This window comes from Frieseomelitta varia, unplaced genomic scaffold (assembly GCF_011392965.1).
Source record: "Frieseomelitta varia isolate USP_RPSP 00005682 unplaced genomic scaffold, Fvar_1.2 scaffold_418, whole genome shotgun sequence".
Lineage (NCBI taxonomy): Eukaryota > Metazoa > Arthropoda > Insecta > Hymenoptera > Apidae > Frieseomelitta > Frieseomelitta varia.
In genome coordinates, this window is record NW_025110166.1 from 924,654 (window position 1) to 945,672 (window position 21,019).

Below are 21,019 nucleotides of genomic sequence, written 5' to 3' on the forward strand. Positions count from 1 at the left end.
TGGAAAACATGTCTTACTATGTAACTCATATATTTTAAAGAAAATATATATATACATATGTAGAGTTGAAACATGTATTATAGATCAAGGACTTAAGTCGAATAAACACTTGTTTTAATGAGCATTATAATAATTAGGCATTAGTTGGAAAAAATTATACTTAATAAATGAAATATAACATAATATAAAATATTAAATACAATAACGTTAAATATTTTTTTGTACATTGTTATATTAAATTAGAAAAAGAATAAAAGAACAATAAAGTTTTACAAAAAAACACTGACTTCTATAATGAAATTTATTTTTGGAATATGAGAAAGGAAATTGTGACTTCATGTATGTACTTAAAATTAATTTTCAAGAAGAAACAAAACGATCTGAATAGTCACATCCTTTATCTAAATAACTCGAAACAATAAGTGTAAAGAAATTCATAGGAAATACCTAGAAGTTTTAATTGTATATGAAATTCGTTGAAAATTATTTCGAATAATATATGTTGATGATCATATAAAACGTAATTACCTTTTAAAAACAATTATTTTTAATTCGGCAGTTAAATATCATTTAATTTTTGTTATTAGCATGTTTTAATACACTCTTTAAAAAATTGCTTCCAATTATATAAGTAATTAAAAGTTAAACTGTACAACCAGTCCACACAAATTTTAATTTTTTTATGTCATTATTAGATTGTGAATATTTTTACAAATTTATATTGTTATAAAGACGAATGAAGAAATACTTTCTTTCTTGAATTTTCATTTCTTTTAATCTATTATAATACATTATAAATTATAATAGATTTAATTTATTTAATCCATTATAAATTATAATAGATTTAATTTATTTAATCTATTATAGACTTAATCTATTAAACGTTATAATAAGAATTTAGAGCTTCCATATTTCATATATGTATAATACTTTCGTATATTATATATATAGGTACTTTTACATTCTGTGCTTTTACATTTTTGTACTCTTAAATTTCTCGTAAATGCAAAAAGATTTGCAGTTTAACCATTTTACTTTTTCTTAGATATTTATCATAGATTTTCTTATATAATGTTTATTTGCATGTAAATATATATTATCCATTCAATGGACTCAGTTTATATGATCTGTTGAATTACATGACTTACAAAAAGATTAATACATTGAAAAGGATTAACATGTTGAAAAATTGCAGGATACATGTAAAAACGATATATTATTATATAATAATATTAAATTAAATATATTAAATAATATTAATTATTAAAGTGTAATAATTTTGGCTGAAGGTATATTTTCTTTTCAAATTATAGAACTACAGAATGATTTATGTGCTTTATAATTTTCCGAATTGGTAAGATTAAATGTAACTATGCATAATAACACTTAATATACAATATGTACATTATTAGATTAAATTAGAATAAATGAATTAAAAATTTAAATAATTTTATGAATCTGCATATGCATTTATCTATAGTATATATGATTAGTATTATCTGATTTTTTTTGTTATTATAACGAGATTAATCTTTTGCCACGGAAAAGATATAAGATAGAGCTGTTATCTTATAAGCATTGAATCTTTTGTTCTGAAATACCGATTGTGTTCAAAACTCACACGTTGTGCCCTCTATATTTCACAGTAACAAATTTTAATTGAGTCAGCCAATTCACAGACGAAATATATGCCTCGTCTGAGCCTCGCCTGTGATTATAGTTATCATACTATGATAACGTTAAAAATGCTGTTAAAACAGAATCCTGTCATCCTAAAATATAGACGAGGTCTGTAATGAGATCATATATATACCATGTTTATATCTATGCCCACAGATACATGCTCTGGCACAAATGAAGTTTCACTACTTAATCAATTTCGACAATTTTTTACAATTTAATTCACTGTTCTTTAAATATAAAATGATTCTTTTTTTTTTTTTGTTACATCGGTAATTCAGAACGTCTGCATGATAACTCGTAAGATATGTCTATTTTGTATTTCATCTGTAGTCATCAATAATTGCAAAGATGTCGCACGTAGTTCAGGACTATTATTTGACCTTGAAATTCTCCTTTACCTATTTACCATTACAATGTAGAATTAAATTCATTGAAGATGACATGGGACGAGATAAACGTTCATTCATTTTTATAGCAATTGTGATCAAATGATAGAAATTACGTTCATTACTTATATTTCGTTTGTGAAAAATTAAATTATTTTTTCTGTTGCGCTGTTTTATTCTTATATGAATGACCTTGTTAAAATTGTGTAACGTGTCCATCAACAATTTATGTACTTATCTGTTACATTTATCTGTTAATTTTAGGAAATATTCTATAAAGAAAAACGACGAATGAAAACAATGAGTTTACTTTATCTATAATTTTTAATTTAAAGTTATAACGTTTGTATATGTATTTGGAAGTTAATGATTTTGTGTATGTATTTTCCATTTTTAAATATACGATTACATTTGCATTTTCTCTGTGAAATCAATTCAACAGAGTTATTTCAGAAAAATAATGATTAATATTGAATGCTTAAAGATAATTTTTTACAGAATTTCATTTTTGATCAATAAATCAATTTAAGTCATTTTCAACGAAAAATGATTTGCGATAAATATACCTGTATGTTGTTGTTGTTAAAACTTTCAATCATTGAATTATATTCGAAGAACTAAATTAAAAAACAGGAAGATATTTGCATGACATAAGTTCTATATATATTTTAACTTTTTAATTCAGAAACGTTATTTATATATATTCTAGTCATTTAAACAGAAAACCAATTAGAATTACATTTTTATTTTATATTTACAATTATGTGTTTTTAAATGTACCTAAATTTAAAAATTATTTATTTATTTTATTATTAAAATGGCGTTAGATAAATAAAATAAAATCGAAGTTATTTGTATACCGTTGTTCGTCTTTGTTCGTTATTTTCTCATCAATTAACTAAAAAGACAATTACAAGATAATTAAAGTTATTTATATATTTTTGTTCATCTTCGTTCATCATCGTCATAATTTCCAGAATTAGGTTGCCATGTGTGTATATGAATTTTTGGTTGATTATCGTTCCATCTTGTTCCATGTGCCGAAACGTGTAACTTAATTGGGCCACGATTCTGTTCACGTTGCGGTTTTACTGTGATGTTTAATTTTGGCATACGTGAAGGATGGTGGCCTAAAAAAGCAGATTACAGTTAACAGACAATCTCTATTTATTTTATTTGCTAATTTCCTTATGATTATTAAATATGGTACAATAGAATTTCTCATATCCGAATATTTTAATATCTAAACAGAATATTTCCTAATAACTGCTACTTTTTCTTGCACTAAATTATTTTGCATGATTATTATATATTTGCCATGTTTTCCAAAAGACCTTACTAAATGTAAATGCAACTCTACAGAACTACGTATGCTGAAAGAGTTAGGTAATTCAACTGCCAAAAAATGTATAGCATTCTCAAACAATAAAATAAATTGACTCCTCAATTCTCATTTAAGTACACGCAATTTAATATCTACTATTCAGGAAAAATTGGGCATTATTAAAATAAATTTTTATTTAAATAGTTAAGCAAATAAAATCTTTACTTTATTTGTTATTTGTTATTTTAGTTAAGTAACAGTGTATTGGAAAATATTCTATTATTATTATTTGATTATATTTTATTATATAATCCGATTACATTATTTTATTAGTTGTAATGTTTTTATTTGAAATGAAGAAATTTGACTTTATCAGGAAAAAAATTTTTATTCTATAGTGATGTTCTAACACACATATATACGTAAAAAAGTATTATTTCTTATTTTGCATTGTTGTTTGAAATTATCATTTGAAAATAATTTATTTTTCAAATGTAGTGTAATTTATTTGCATTCGTTCTTATTTCAAATAGCTTATTTTGAAGTTTATTCCTTATCTTATTTGAAGTAATTATTATTCATTTTATTTTTATCTCAAATATAAAAAGCATCCAAATCTGATCTAAAAATTTCGTTAACTGAACACATTTGTCTTTTTACTAATTTGGGAAGCTATTGTATTTAATAATTAGTGGTAGTGCCAGTGACCTATTTCTATGAATATTTTAGAATAATAATTTGAGAATTATATGCACTTTTGTATCTATAAATTTTCTGAAAATGTATAAAAATCTGCAGTCTAAAGTAATTTTGTGGAAATTAAATATTTGATTGGACGAAACGTACAAAAACATTACTTACTATATCAGTCGTATAATACTTAATCCATTAAGAAATAAGCAATAATTTGTTTTAATGTTACAAATATTTCAATTTCCCCAAATTTCGTGGAATCAGTTTCAGTAAATTGTAGAATCTAGGTAAAGGTGTAATACAAAAAAATATTAAAACTTTTTGAAGTTTTCTTTCACAACTCAAATATTAAAAGAAGGAAAGATTTTGATAGTACAATTTAATTAAAAAAAAATTGCAAATGAAATGGTCTTTAATGTGTTAATTAAGCTCAAATATAAATTTCGTATGATTTAATATTATTTTCACACCATTCAAAATTATATAAAAATGACACGTAGAACCTAAAAAGCTTCATTGAAAAATAAGTGAGCATGCAAGTATTTTTTACAGCCATCATATAAATTGCGCGCGGCAGGTATTAATTATTAGTTACGCGTTATTGAAGCGTTGAGTAACTTATTCAATGCACTAAGTACGTATTTCAGTAAAATCTTTGTGTGAGGCACGCAAGGTTATCGATTGTATGAATAAACAGTATGAAATTATGTATTTTGATTATGATATTATACTTTCAAATGTAATCATTAAATCATTAAACGTACGATGATTAAAAGTGTATTTGACGTGGTATGTGACGCGATGATCAATTAACATTTCTATTAATGCTAGCAGGTAAAATCTGTATGCAAAATAGAAAATGTTAGTGAACATCAATATTATCGTCACCATTATGTTATTTACATATTTACATTACTTATTTGAACATTAGCTAATTTAAACTAAATTAATAACTTAAATTAATATTAATAAAATTAATAAATTAAACTAATACTTAAATTTAAGCTAAAACGTTGTTATTTAAACGTTAGTATTACCGTTATTATTGTTATTAGGACGAATATTGGTCCAGATTGGTCGATTTTGACTTTGCCCTGGAAACCGGATAGTCATTCCTTTCGAAGACGTGATAGCAGAAGTCGCATGATTGTTTTGATTACCAGATGAAGAAGCAGCTGCACTGCCAAAACCAACTTGGCTGTTCATATTTCCTTGATTACCATATACAGGGTAATGTTGACTAACTGCTCCGGACACAGCACCGGAGATTCCTGTTAATCCTGCGGAGAATGACACCGACTGACTTTGCGAAATGCTCCTGGGAATAGATACGTGTACACATTAGTATCATAAAACTGTTTTACGTTAGATCATACGAGATATTTATCAGTCGGTTCACTTATTAGATTTATTTATAATTGATTTCACGCACGAGATACAGAAGAAAATGCAGATTTCTTTTTTAATTAATCTCTTAGAATAACATTTTGGAGACACGATATAAATAATAATGAATAGAATGATAGATTAATAAATAACAGTGAATCTAATAGCATCAAAACAGAGTTAGCGAATGACTTGTCAATGAATCATCTTTTATTTAAAATATGCTAACAAAGTATCTTGTATGTGTCGTATTTATGAAAAAAAATTTGAATAGTTAGCACGTCAAGTTCAGCTAGAAACTTCAAACTTCAGTTTAGTACAGTCTAATATGATATTAGTACAGTTTAATATGATTTGTTTAAAATTGTAAATTTTGTAAATTGAGAATTTAGAGATTCTTTGATAATAAGAATAATTCAACTAGATAGATCCTTTCATACTGAAAAATGAATGAATCATTTGGGATTTCTTACTTCTCACACGAAGTATTATAAAATTTATCTTTCACGTTCATATTTTCCTATTTACGTACTTTTTATATATTTTTCTATCGAATATTAATAAATATTTTAATTAACTAAATGAATTTTTTAATAGTTTATTCACGTACATTGCCATATATATTTTATTTCAATATTTAATTTATCAATATTCGGTCAAAAATCTAATCTTGTACATTTTATAGTTAACCATATAACTGATCATTCTGCATAGCAAATTTTCTAATAATTTTCCAAGTTTACTTTAAAAATTTCATTAAAAATGTTTTCACAAGTGTCCTGACACTTATGATTTCATTTGTGAGAATGATAAAATATAATTATACATATAATGATTTTAGAATAAATTTTTTCCAACAAATAAGATTAATTTTTTTCCTTGTTATATCTGTTGCATATAACAATTGATATTTAGATCAATTTTAACGTGAAATTTAATTGTTTGAAACTGAAATACTCTGTGTAAAATATTCAAAATAAAATATTTATGAATATATTTAATAGATGAAAACAAATTTCTGTTTGGATTCAATTTATTTGATTATTTGATTTGGCTATATATAAAGGTATAATGTCGCACAAACACCCGCAGCCTAGTTATTTAATTTCAGTAAATTAATCCAAACAAGAAATGATTTATTTGATTTTTACACGAGATAAAGTTACACATTTTCCACATGTTATCTCTAAAATAAATTCGTAGAAATGATTAGCTGTATCGAATCGTTATTTCTTATACTTATATTCAAACAAAATTTGCCCAAGCCCGGTTTATTGTTACGCTATCTCTGTTATGTCGCTGATCACGAAAACGTACCCACTCGCTCCAGACAATGGATGATTGAAGCTGTTGCTTTCAGAGTAGCTAACGCCTTCGGGCCGTAGTTGAAAGCCCAAAGAGTGTGCATTGTTTCCCGCGTTTACGTGGATATTTGTCGTGATTGGAATAGACAACGATCGTCCGCTTTTCGCATTGGACGTCTTGATTACTTGCTCTGGTGGTGTAAGCTCCGGTGGTGTGTTCCATCGTCGTTCATTTTCCTCTGTGAGGAGAACGCGATCATCTACCAAATGAGATACGTTACATCGTGATACGTTCAAAGCAGAAAATCTCCCGTAGCTATAGTTGTTTCATCGTTTCTCGTTTTAAAGGAACATCACATTGAAAAATAGACCAACCTTGACGTTCAACGAATTGAGTAATTCGCGAATGAACGCGAGCACAAACTGTATATTTGTCATAATAAATTAGATAAATTAATCTATTACAATAGTAAAATAATAAATAGTACAATAAATTAAATTAATAAATTGACCACACTTTGTGCTCAATTGTCCCTTTTTATGTAGCTGACGGTCCAATCCCTTTCTATAATTGCTAATAATTTAGTTTAAATTTTTATGGATTTGTAGCATTTTTATAGATTCAAAGTGCAAAATAACAAGTTATATAATCAAAATGTCTATGAAAAGAAAAAAATAATTGATATCAGTGGAAAATGCTATAGTGATTAAGAACATCTCACCTTTTATGAATGAAGATATAATATACTATATTAAAAGCATACAAAGTATAAAATCAGAAACGTAAGACTTATTTTTGTTACTTATTACTTAATTGAAATGAATTTATATTTATCATTTATAATGAAACGAGATAAAACATGAAGTAATGAAATAAAATTTTTATGAAATTTTGACTTAAAATTTCATTTCCGCAATTTGTATATTTGTATATCTTCAATTGACTATAATAATAGAAAAATAACAAAATTAGACAAATGAAAAGATGATAAAATAAAAATAAATATCTCTCTGAATATAAAATTAGAAACATGACGTTTCATATCAATTTTTAAATAATAAACTGATGAATTAAAAAGAAAAAGTTTTATTTCAACGCTATTCTCTAAAATTGGTAACTATCTAAAAGCTTAATATAAAATTATTACAATATTGTAATATTACAAAAAGTAAAAATTTAATATTCTCTGAATACAAAAATAGAAAAATGGCACTATTTGATAGTTTCTCAGCCGAATAAACGTTGAATGGCAATATTTCTCAAATGTTAGTTGATGAAATAAAAAAAGAAATATTTTATTTTTAATATTATTTTCTAAAATTTAATAATCTCTTAAGAGTTTAATATTAAATAAACAGTAACAAATCATCACTACCTACGTATTGCATGTATTAGAAATTTCCATTTTAATTATGTCATCGTATACTAATATAAGGAATATATATGTAGTATATTTCTTTAAAAGAATCACCAGATAGTAATTATTTATATAGAAACAATATATCGCGTACACACAGACGAAATATAAATATAAATGAAAATATTTAAAGATGAGAAACACACACCACACGATATGTATTTTTGGTTTGAGAAAATTATTTTTACCTGCCCACGTCACTAATAACACAAACCACAATGGCACAACGTAAAGAATGTTCCTGGCCATTTCTAAAAGCCTTCTGACTTACGTGCGACTGCTGTCTGCCCTTTTTCAATAAGTATGAACGACCTTAAAATCCTTATTGACATTCATCGTGTGTCCGCCCACGTAATACTCTTCGACGAATAGACTTCCAGTCACGCAATGACTCGTACGTACGAAAAGAAATGGCATTATCCAAAAATACTTGTCCATTTGAGACAATGCAATTTTTTTTCTAAATATAATCGAAAAAATATTTGCAAACTTATCATAGAAGATTTTTACGACTATATTTGTGTATTTATATAGACTATAATAATACTTTCAGGAATTTTAGCAGTATTGTAATGTGACATAAATGTCATGATTATGTATAGTTTAAAGTTTAAAATAGAATGTATGATTGATATTAAATTAAATTTTGAGTGTTTAACCCGTACTAGATAATTTTATAATTAACAACAAAATAATTTATTCATTTATTAAAGGTTCTGACATAACATATTACAATATATTGTTTTATATTGAATAAATTCATAATGAATGTATCAAATTGAATCGTTCATATTGAATAAACATATCAAAAGTATATGTTTATAGATGAATTTATTTTCATTCAATATTAAATTTTTAGATTTCTGATAGTTCCAAGTTCTTAAAGAGTTAATATGTATAATAATGAATGATTTATCATTTAAATACTTTTGTTGTTACTGTGAAATGTACGATACAATTTAATTTATAAATATATGAAATTAATTATACTATTTTATTGTTTTATTGTTTTCTCAAAACATATCAAAAACAAACAAAATTAAACAAAATCATAAACAAAATTATAAATTAAAAATTAAAAATTTTGCTAGTAAATAGAATAAAATATATACTAACGATTAAGATATTAAACTATTTAAAATATTATACTAATTGTACTAAACCATTAAGTATTGATTATACTGTAATAATTAAATACTAAAATAATTAAATATTTAAATACTTATTATACTAAACTAACTATTAATTATGACGTTGAAATGATTCTGATACGTAGTGTTACATAACATATAAACAAAATTATAAATTAAAAATTAAAAATTTTTGCTAGTAAATAGAGTAAAATATATACTAACGATTAAGATATTAAGCTATTTAAAATATTATACCAATTATACTAAACTATTAAATATTAATTATACTTTAATAATTAAATACTAAAATAATTAAATATTTAAATACTTATTATACTAATTATACTAAACTAACTATTAATTATACTTAAATATTTAATATTAATTACACTAGACTAAATTAAGATATTAAACTATGCTTCAATTTGTCACGATTTGAAAAATTTAATAATAACCAGAGCAATAATTTCGAAAATACTATAGCATTCTAATATTAAATTGAATAAGTATATACACATATTACGAAGTTTCATGAAACCTTGGAAAGTGGAAAAATAAAAACTCGACTAAGAAATGTGGAAAATCTACTCTTTTCTAATCTATTCTTTGTTTCTTTTTGTTATTCACGTTTTGTCTACACGAATAGGTATATCCATAGAATGAAAACAAAACCTCGCGTATAATTTCAAATACTCAATATAAAGGAATGAAAACAAAATTCTATTTATATATTCCCTTACATACATTTATTCAAATTCACTAGTAACATAACGTCAATATAAAAATTAATTATAGAAATTATAAAATCACTCGTGTCCCTCTTTCATCACAAACTACTGTACTCGTCATTTCACATTCGCAATAATCCCATTGTTATCGGCCGGAAATTTCATTTACCGATGACATTCAGGTATCTCATTAGTCAGAATTGTCTTGCGTTTCAATATCCTTCTCGTGTGATTGTTCAGTTGTTTGTTCAGTGCTTTTAGTGGTGACGTTTTCGGATTTCCCGAACTTCTCATTCTCTTCGTTCTCTACGGACTCATTGACTTTTAGTTTATCAGATTCACTCGATGCTACATCTAAATTTTCCAATTTCTCCGGTTTCTCGGCCAATTCGGCAGTTTTGTCGTCTTCGTTCGTGTTGTTTTGCAGTTCGTTCTCATTTAGAGATGCGTTGGCCTGTGTATCGTCGGCTTTCGACGGTGTTACCGTTTCCTCTTCATTCGCTTTCGTTGGTAGTATAGTCTCTTTATCGATGATCGTGGAAGTCTCGCTCGCTACACTGTCGCTCTTTATTGTCGTTGAATCGCTTTGTATCTGCTCTTTCTTTGTATTTTCAATGGTATCGTTGTCTACCGGTTTCTCTTCCTTCACACTTTCGAAATCACCTTGGATTTGGTCCTTATCTGGCAGTTGCGCGGGGGAAGATGGAGATGTGTTCGCTGTATGGAAAAGTATTTTACTCGAAACAATGATTACATCGTTTGAAAAATAAATAAGAAGAGCATAATAAATATGTGTTCGTTGATTTTGTTCGTGATTGAAAGAAAGTATTTTAACAGAGTTGGAAAAGAAAATAAAAATTCACTACGCAAAGATGACATTAAGATGATGTATGTGAAATGTTCCTTTAAAGTTTCATTTTAACTACCTTAATTCTATTTGATTCAATACTATCCAGTCCAAATTTGTTCTATTGTTAATTTCAACTAAAATGTAAATTTTTCTGCAAATTTATATTACTAAGAATATGAATATAAATTAAAAAATTAGAACTTTGACAAAAAATTGTTTTGCTGATTTTATATATTATTTTCGTATTATGTTTATTCTTTGTAATTTTAATAAATTTGTACGTGCAATATTGAAAAAACAATATATCTATAAACTTCGATCTATAGTCGAAATACTCCGTAAGCATAAATTTAACATTTACGGAAGTCGATTTATTTAACAATTTTTCTAACTTACAAAGAAATTTATAAATGAAAACATCATAAGTAACGTATTGAAACTCTTTGAATTCTAAAAATGATAATTCTTACAAATCTGGAATACTGAAACAAAATATTAGTTGTAAAAGTAAATTACACATGTACTTATATTGAATGATATGAAAATTAGTTTAAACAAATATTTTGAAGAAATTACATGTAATTAAAATTTGATTATATAAAACAATGTTTAATGTGCACCGACTTAATGTTTATTTTCTAAAAATATGTCTAAAATGTTTTGTATAAAATTGTAGAGAAATAATATAAAATGCTATTATCATATAATTATTAAATTGAAAATTTTTATGCAAATTCATATTCGTTAAATTAAAAAATTGAAATTTTGGTTTGCGCACTATTATGTAATATGAATATTCATATTATGCTTTGTGTAATTCGCATTCCAATTTCCTATAAATACACAGAAATCTGCAGTCTAATAACTATAATAAATGTTATTCTAAATGATCATAGCAATTTTTAAAACATTCAAGGAAACATAAATAAGATAAAAAGCAATTGAAGGAATATGAAATCAATTGTTAATGTAATAAATTTTAAAAATGCTTTTTTATAAAAGATAAAAGCTGTAATTTATTGCGTCCCTACCATGTAATGATATTCATTGTTGAAAAGTCATTTGTTGCGTACTTACCCACGTTTAATTGTTTCAATAATTGAAGAGTTTCATTCTGAAACTCTTCCAACGCATCCACCCTTTTTTTTAAGATAGTTATAGCGTCGTCGTTATTTTTAAACCAATGACCTATCGAAAATGAGGGAAATGATGGTAGGAACCACGAGTAATCAGAACGTGGAAATTCCTTTAGATCATAGTGAAATGGCTTTGTGGTGTGGTATATTTCAGTCTCAGGTGATTGTTCGTAGAAAAGTGGTGTGGCTGAAATTCAAACGAGGTAATTTGACATTTAAAACAAAAATCAAATTTTTAATTTCTTTATTACTTAAGTATCAATGATTGATTACAAATTGATTTATAATATTGCCATAAAGTGATTCTTGTAATGTAAAAACGATGTAAACGATTTTGTAATATTGGAGGATATTTTGAATAAAATCTCAAATTTAGTCAATTGTAATTTTTGATTGTAATATTAATGTTAAATATTTAATATAAAATCCCTTACATATATAAATATTTAATATTAATATTAATTTGATAAAACTTAAGATTTTATTCAAGGTATCCTCCAATGTTATAAATAAAAATGTTATAAAATATATCAGTTATATAATAATAACATATAATTATATTATATTCATATTAATATTAATATTAAAATTCAAAATCTTAGGTTTTATAAAATTTGGTATTAATGTTATTTTCATATGACATGAATTTATCTTTACATATTTAATAAATTAATTAAAAAAATTAAATCTGATCAATTATTATTAGTAAAAATTGGTAAAATGAATTTTACTTATTAATTATTTACTTATTAATATTCATATAATATATTTGAAAATTGATAAAAAAGAATGTAATTAAAAAAAGTTTGAAATCTAAAATTAATGCCATACTGGTATAATGACTTTATAATGAAATTATAATTTAGAGAATTAAAAAGAATTTATTAATATAATTACTAGTTTAACCAATTAAAATTAATAAAATTAATTTAATCAATTAAAAATCTAAGGAATTTTATATTTTTAATATGTTACAATTATTTAAAAAACGTTTTATTATTTTGTATTTATAAAAATTTAGTTTTATATTTAGTTTTCTTTTGTATTTTATATTCTCCTTAGTATCAATTAACAATAAAGTTAAATTGAGTTAACAGTTTCAAAATTAAGCAACCTAAAAACTAAATTTTTATAACTTCTAATGTTTAACAATACCAGTTAGATTCCTTTTTAAAAATTCCTCCTTGCTTTATCTTTTTAACATAAGTAGTATTAACAATCGTCTCTAATCTTTCAATGACCATAATTGAGTCAAAAGTTTAATTTATTAATTGAATTTGAATTTTTAAATCTAGTATAAGTTATGATAAATCATATTTCTCTCTTCATATTGCTTCGTGTAACTTCATTGCGTGATTTTCAATAGTGTATTATTGTTTCAGAAACGTATGAGTCATCGAATATCTATGAATTGTTGAATGATTGAGCATATCGTGGTTTACAATCGTAAAAATATATACGATAAATCATAAGATAATCGATTTCACGTCTAAATTAAATGATGAAAATGTATTTCTTGGTTTTAACCGAGTATGTAAATGATTCATGTTGCCTGATTGCGCGGTAAGCATTCTTAGAATGCTTGAAAACGTCACGATTTAAAATTATTAAATTGCTTTCCAGCATTTGTGATATCACACTGTACATCAATTATTACAAAAATTATTAAAGTTACTAAATTCTAAAGACAAATACAAAATTTGTATTAATATTGTACGAGAATATAATATAATATAATTGCTTAAATTATTATATTTATTACTATCATCATTGGCATTTTTTTTTAATTTGAACATTATTGCTAAACAATTTAACTTTCACTTTCTTCATCGAATCTCAACAGAGAGAGAGTGAAGTCAAAAATTGAAGATAAAACTGAAAATTTTTAATTTGCATGTTTTTATAAAATAATTGTCCGAATAACAGAATTGATATTAATGCAAAAGAAGATAACTAAAATTATTCATTACAGTATATTATTTTTATTTTTCTTTCGAATGTTTATTTTTATCTCTAAAATGAAGTGCTACGGATTATTATTTTTCTTTTTCTTTTCTCTAAATCGAAGCTTCTTAAGAATTAAATTTATATTAAATTAAATCTAATTTATACTAAATTGATGAGAAAATCGTCGAAGACGAAGGAAGAAAAGAAAATGTTGCACATCATAAACTTCTATTTTAAATTATTATTAATAAATATTAATAATTACTAACTACTTAAAAGGCTAACATTTTTATATTTTTAATATAATTTTAAGAGAATTTAAAGAGAACTGTGTTTCTGAATTTTAGAAAACTGTGTCAAAAAGAAGTATTATTTTATTGAATTTTATATTATTATTTACGTAGGTATAATATAATATGTATATCTATTATATAATATATATAATTGAGTAATATATATAAGTTATATATATATATATAACTTTATTATATCACTATCAAATGTTTATAAAAATATACGAAACAAAGATTTATTTTTATACATATAGATGAAAAAAAATTATTATGTATGTAAAATCCAACTATGTAATATCACATTTACACAACGCAATAAACATAACATTACGTAAGTGGATTTTAAGGGATTAATAAATAATTATTGGTTGATATTAGTAAAATTAAAGTTAAATATTAATAACTTTTACCATCGACATGTTGCAAGGCTAGTACTGTCAGTATCAAGGAAAGTAACTTTAACATGATTATTCGTCACTAGCTCTATAATGTTACCCCATTCACGAAAGTCAAGTCTTTCACTGAAGAATTTTGTTTTTCAACGTTTCATTTATATAGCTTCGAACCATCATAAACTCAATAGCCAAACTATTAAGGATTGAGTAAACGATAATTTTTCGTAGATCTTATCGACAAAACTGTTAGACTGTTCTTTAGGGATAAATTGTATTGTAAAAATTTCCGGACGACTCACTGATAAACTTTCATGTTAGGAATGCGATATCATTTCTCAGAGATCAAAGGTAAGTGTCATTTTACCTGAAGACTTTTGTTTTTTTACCTTAAAAGCATTTATTAATATAATAAGTTGTAAATTTAGTTGACACTTTAAAATATTATATGAGTTTATAGTCAGTCCAAATTTAGAAAAAATGAGTTTATTATAGAAATAATAAACACTAAGAATATTTACCGATTTAATTTACCAAATATATTTCATATATTTCATGTCATGTTAATAAAGACATAAAAATCAATTTTTAGATCGTAAATAAATACTGGCACTTTTATTTCTTATGTTATTCCTATTTTACTATTGAAGAAAAATATAAATTATATCTTTTACGTTATCATAATTATTGCTTTTCCTTTTGTCAGAATAAAGCTATAATACATTCTTTTTAATCTGTCGTGAAACGAAATGAAAATCTAATTTTCACAACATTAAGAAAAATTAATCAATTCACTTGTCAATAAAGAAGTTCATATATATTTTAAATTATTGAAAAATTAGAAATATATATATATATATATATATATATATATATATATGTGATATAATATAATATAAATATAAATATAAGTTATTCCTATATATAATATAATATAAGTATAATGTAATATAAATATAAATATAAGTTATTCTAACTTATTATAAATATAAATATAAATATAAGTTATTCTAACGTAATATAAATATAAAATAAGTTATTTTATCAGCATTACAGCTTTTATTTAAAATGCTATTAATTTTTCTCTTAAATGTTTTCATTTAAAATTTGTTAATTTTATTTTTATTATTGTTGTTATATTATTAATATATTATTATTAAATTTCTTGGTTTTTTTTTAGATACTAAAATAGGTTTTAGATACTAAAATTTTTTAGATAATAAAATTGGTGAAAAGAAATCGCATTCGAGAGTTTATCAAGAACGTTCAGTTGATTAAATATTATTTCGTATTGTAGATACATGTGTCTTTGACATACATTAATTGAATACATAATTTAGATTATAATTTGGTGACAATCGTGATCGTGATAATGCAGTAAGTCGTATTCGAGAATTTTTGACTAAAAGTAATACTATGATAATGAAAACGTTGACATAAGTGCCTTGTAATGGAGAATACTTTTATGAACACAATATAAGTATTGGTCAATAAAAATATATATTTTCAAATGACAAAACTATGATCTTTCGTATTAATACTTAAAAGATATTTCTAAAGAGAAGACTTTAGTTCTATGAAATCTATAGACTTTTGTCTCTGTGAAATGAAAGAAAACCATTTATTTATATTTGCAGAACGTAGTCTTGACGAAAGTCTAAAACGAAAATCAAAAGTATTTATGTGTCTGAAGATTATGTTGGAGATTTCATTTCTGAGAAAATCGAATTTGAAAATTTGCTTTATGTATAAAAGATAGTCCAAGAAGTGATAATAATCACAGATTGTATTATAGAAATGCAAATTAATTAGTGTAACTAATTACTTTGAATGACGAGTTGAAACATGCATTGATGACAAGCTACGTATGTACATAATCATGAGAGCTAATGTAAATAGTTTGAAGCTTATATATACATATAATAAATAAATTTCAAGAAGAAATATTCATTAAGCTGTGTTTAAATTTAAGTGTATTGTCTATTCTTATACAAACGAATTGAATAAGAATTGATATTATATTATTTTGATTAAACCATTTGATTTGTATTATATTATTTTTGATTAAACTATAAATCTGTAAAGTTCCATTAAAATCGACGTATCAGTGAAGTAATTATTTTAAAACAGTAAAATAATAATTTTTGTAAACTCGTCACTTTAAAGTTTCAAATTATGGTTAAAACTTATATTATTAGAGAACAATTATATAACAAGATCTATAACTAAAATATTGAATGCATATATACAGTAATCTTTTAATTTTTTACTTACGAGTATAAATTATAATAATAAGAGTATAAATTGTAAACTTTATTTATGAGCGTAATTTTTTATTTATGAATTTCTTGCCTCCGATAGCAAAAGTAATTAAATTTTCTAATAAAAGCAGCTAAAAATAAGAATGGATATTTACACATATTCTAGCTTGGGTTCATCTAGAAGTCAATAGCTAAATTAATTAATGTCTGTACATGTCACGGTCATATGCATCAAGTGGTCAACTCTCGAGGAGTAATTTAAACGTATGTTTAAGTCGACAGAAAATAAGTAATATGGAAGATGTTTCAATCTCACTAGTACTCCAATTATAATAAATATAAGTTTAAATAGTAATATAAAAGTACATCTGTACTTAATTCATAATTTTATAAAATGGAATTAGATTTAACAAGAATAAATAATTGTTATTAATGCTGATCAAAAAAATAGTCTAGTATAAAAATTTCTAATTCTCATACATACATACATACATACATACATACATACATACATATATATATATATATGCGTTACAGGACTTCTTTTGTCTATGTCTTCTCATGTAAATAATAATATTATATTATTTGTATAAATGTTTTTTATTTATTATTTTATTTAACTTGTTTATATTTATATTTTTTTGAAATGAAAATAATTTAGAATTGAGAATATGAATTATTATAAATAAAAGGATCATATAAATAATAAAATAATAAAAGGAAGTGAGTCAATCATGTTTTTGTATGTTCATTAAATCGTTGACATTTTAAGAATTAAATATTATTCGATATGAAAATAGTATTGAAACTTCAATTAAACTTCAAAAAGGAATTCCATTATAAATTAGAGACTCTACGAACATAAACAGATCATATTAGCAAATGAATAGTCACATACTCACAAATGAAATTTTCAACAGCTTTTTTTAATGAAATCTTAAAATATACCTCCAATCATAAGTCACCAAATACTTAATAAAATTAGGGTATAATTGATATTCAATTAGAAATGATCTATGTCAATCATAAACTAAAATTAGTATGTATTAATTATTTATAATGTAGAAGAATAAAGAAGGAAGCATGCAAGTAATTTAAGTCATGTGATATAAGCTGCTTACAAAAAACATGTATAATTAATTATATTTAATCCTTTTTATATTTCTGATTGATTTTTTTCATTATTATAATTATTCTTATAACATTGTATTATAATAATATACAATAATAATTATATTTTGAATATCAGGTAAATTGAATGTCGCGATTTCTTGAATTTTTACTTTAATAAGCCCAATATTCAAAATCCAATAACATAGTGAAAGAAAATCGTAAAGTACATCAAGTTTTAGATCATTGTAAATAGGAGGTTTCAATCTTCAAATCCGTTGTAAATTCAAACGTGAAAACAAATTGTTCAACGTTTTTATATGACGAATTATTGCATTTTTGAGAAGAAAAGTGTCTTCACTTTTTCATCTGCCACGTGATGTAAAAGCATCTTATTGTTAGAATAAAATGAAAATAGAGACTCCAAGCTCTAAAACGAAGCTAGATTTTGTTTGTATGATTGATATACGAAATTGTCATAGTTTCAATAGGTGTGATAGGTGTGCTCATCTGAACATTAACGTAGCGTAACGTAACAATGTGTATAATGTAACAATAAATTATACAGATGGACGTTGCTCATTATTCACTAATCAGGGGCTAGAAGCAAGTTACACGTGCCTTGACATTGAACTCCGCAGGTAGATGTGTACTTTGCCTTCGAGCACAATAGATACCTCTCTAAAAGGGAACGAGCCTGCTGTCCAAAGCGTCTCTGGATTAATGCGCAGAAGGTAATCAACTTTCGCGACTGGGATTCCCCGGCAGCGTCACTCAATCGTACGGAGTCAAGAAATTTATCTAGCAACAAAATGATAAAGAATTTACGTAAACGTAATTCTATTTATATTATTATTATGAATTTATGTAAACGTCTATTCTATTTGTTATTACCAGGAAACAAATAGTATGAATTTCTTTAATTACAATTAGACCGTGGATTTTATGCAAATTCATAGTTTTGAAAATATTATTAAAAATATAGAAACTCGGTAGGAAATTAGTTTTCAAATATTATAGAAAGGATTATCTTATACTTCGGGTATTTTATGCATTAATTTTACATATTGTTTACATTGTATAAAACTGTTTTGAACTGTGACTATAATATTATGTATAAATATATGATATTCTCTCTCTTTCTCTCTCTCTCTCTCTCTCTCTCTCTCTATATATATATATATATATATATATATATATATATATATATAGATGATGTGTGATATATATAAAGATATATATATATAACGCTATAAAACTATTTTGAACTATGACAATACTATAATATTATGTATAAGTATATAATCCTCTCTCTCTCTCTCTATATATATATATATATATATATATATATATGTATTGTCATAGTTTAAAATAGTTATATATATTATAATACTTAAAAAATATATATACATATATATATATATATATATATAATGCATAATATATAATATTACATTACACCCGTATTATTTAACAATACAATAATATAATATATATAAGAGAATTAATATATAACAATATAATTTCATAAATATTTAACGAGAGTGCTCAGTTGTATATAAGTAATGATACATAGAAAATTTATGAGTTCTTTTAAAAATATATAACAAATATCTTATTTATAATAAGTATCTATAGTTATTAATTATAATGATGTATCCGTGTACATTTCATCAAATTATTAAGGACATAATTTTGTTTAGCAGTCGAATGTGAATATAATTCTACTTTATATTTTATAAATTCTGAATGATATATTTCATGTATAGGTATAAGTTTTTTAAAAATAATTATAACAAAAAATTTTAATTATTTTATTTAAAATTTTTATTTAATTCTGTGAACTAAGAATAGATATAACTTCTGCAATTAATTCAAATCAATGAATTAAAGAAAATAATTATTTAGTTTAGGATGTTTTCTATTTTATTTAATCTCTTAATTAAACATGGAAGTTATTTCTGATTTTAATTCGAAATATTTTCCGTGTACAATTAAATACAAATTTTAAATAAAACAATTTCAATTTGTATAATAAAATATATAGATAATTTCATTATATCATATCATACATAATATATCAACATACATTATATATTATTTTTCATCATATGAAAATGCAAATTGAAGCTTTAATTTTTTTGTAACTTAAACTTGATTTAACTTCGTTAATTTAATTTCAGTTAAATCTTACCAATTTAAGTTTTAATTTAGTATTTATTAAACAAACGTAATCACTTATTTTAAAATACATATTTGTTTTGTTTAAACTCTTAATTTAAATTAATACAGAGGTTAATTTCTGTTTTCAATTCCATAGAATTTTCTGTACGAGGAAAGTGAAAGAATTTTTTATCAGTATCACACACATGTGTCACAAAACTGTGTTGATTTAAATTGTCGCACTTGGAACAGTGCGCGTGTGCATCTGAACAAATATTCAAACATTTGTATTATTGATTGACTGTTACACGTGGTTATATTTTCTCGAAGTATTTTCACTCTTTCTCGAACAGTTTTCAAATGATATCACATTTCGTTCGGAATACTTTTGTCGGTTATCAGGTCTGATCGAATACCTTTTTTTTTTTTTTTTATAGTGATTCAGATAATTCCTTATGAATCATGGAATCTTACTAGTAATTAAGCGTGCACAGTGATATTTCTTTATTCCTGTAAATGGACCGTCGCTAACAATTGATTCTACGAAAGTTGAACAGAAGGTATCAATTTATTGCTTGCTGCTCAATAATCAGTAAACCATCAAGGTTATCGATTCCATTTAATTTTTAATTGATTTCGCAAGTAGCTTTGTTCATTCACGATAGTAGTATCTACATGTAATTTCGATTATCCTTGGTCGATCGTTAGATCACGCATAATAGGATACGTATGAAACGATTACGGCAATTATAATGAACATCGTAAGCAGTTTTTCATGGTTGAAAATAAATTCAAAGCTAATTAATAATACG

At 24.2% G+C, this 21,019-nt stretch overlaps 2 protein-coding genes across 3 annotated transcripts; both read right to left on the reverse strand.

The window, feature by feature from the left end:
- Nucleotides 1–2,988: 2,988 nt before the first annotated feature.
- LOC122531847 lies at nucleotides 2,989–8,495 on the reverse strand. Of its 2 annotated transcripts, XM_043660100.1 has the most exons (5): nucleotides 8,383–8,495; nucleotides 6,790–7,036; nucleotides 5,366–5,404; nucleotides 5,124–5,332; nucleotides 2,989–3,199 (listed from the first exon to the last, which is right to left on the reverse strand). In XM_043660100.1, the coding sequence occupies exons 1-5, from the start codon at nucleotides 8,441–8,443 to the stop codon at nucleotides 3,015–3,017; spliced, it is 741 nt and encodes a 246-aa protein (XP_043516035.1). In that variant the 5' UTR covers nucleotides 8,444–8,495; the 3' UTR covers nucleotides 2,989–3,014. The 2 variants fall into 2 exon arrangements, with proteins under 2 accessions (XP_043516035.1, XP_043516034.1); XM_043660099.1 differs by having other exon boundaries at nucleotides 5,124–5,404.
- Nucleotides 8,496–9,927: 1,432 nt separating this feature from the next.
- Nucleotides 9,928–14,908, reverse strand: LOC122531804. The gene is made up of 3 exons (XM_043660012.1): nucleotides 14,692–14,908; nucleotides 11,983–12,228; nucleotides 9,928–10,772 (listed from the first exon to the last, which is right to left on the reverse strand). Exons 1-3 carry the CDS (start codon nucleotides 14,744–14,746, stop codon nucleotides 10,246–10,248), a joined length of 828 nt encoding a protein of 275 aa, XP_043515947.1. The 5' UTR covers nucleotides 14,747–14,908; the 3' UTR covers nucleotides 9,928–10,245.
- Nucleotides 14,909–21,019: the final 6,111 nt, after the last annotated feature.

Coding starts and splice junctions, on each gene's coding strand:
- LOC122531847 (XM_043660099.1), bottom strand. CDS start 8,443: ATGGCCAGGAACATTCTTTACGTTGTGCCATTGTGGTTTGTGTTATTA. Junction 7,037..8,382: donor GTTATTAGTGACGTGGGCAG/GTAAAAATAATT, acceptor CTCATTTGGTAG/ATGATCGCGTTCTCCTCACA. Junction 5,405..6,789: donor CCATTGTCTGGAGCGAGTGG/GTACGTTTTCGT, acceptor ATCTATTCCCAG/GAGCATTTCGCAAAGTCAGT.
- LOC122531804 (XM_043660012.1), bottom strand. CDS start 14,746: ATGTTAAAGTTACTTTCCTTGATACTGACAGTACTAGCCTTGCAACAT. Junction 12,229..14,691: donor AGCCTTGCAACATGTCGATG/GTAAAAGTTATT, acceptor TTTGAATTTCAG/CCACACCACTTTTCTACGAA. Junction 10,773..11,982: donor ATTGAAACAATTAAACGTGG/GTAAGTACGCAA, acceptor TTTTCCATACAG/CGAACACATCTCCATCTTCC.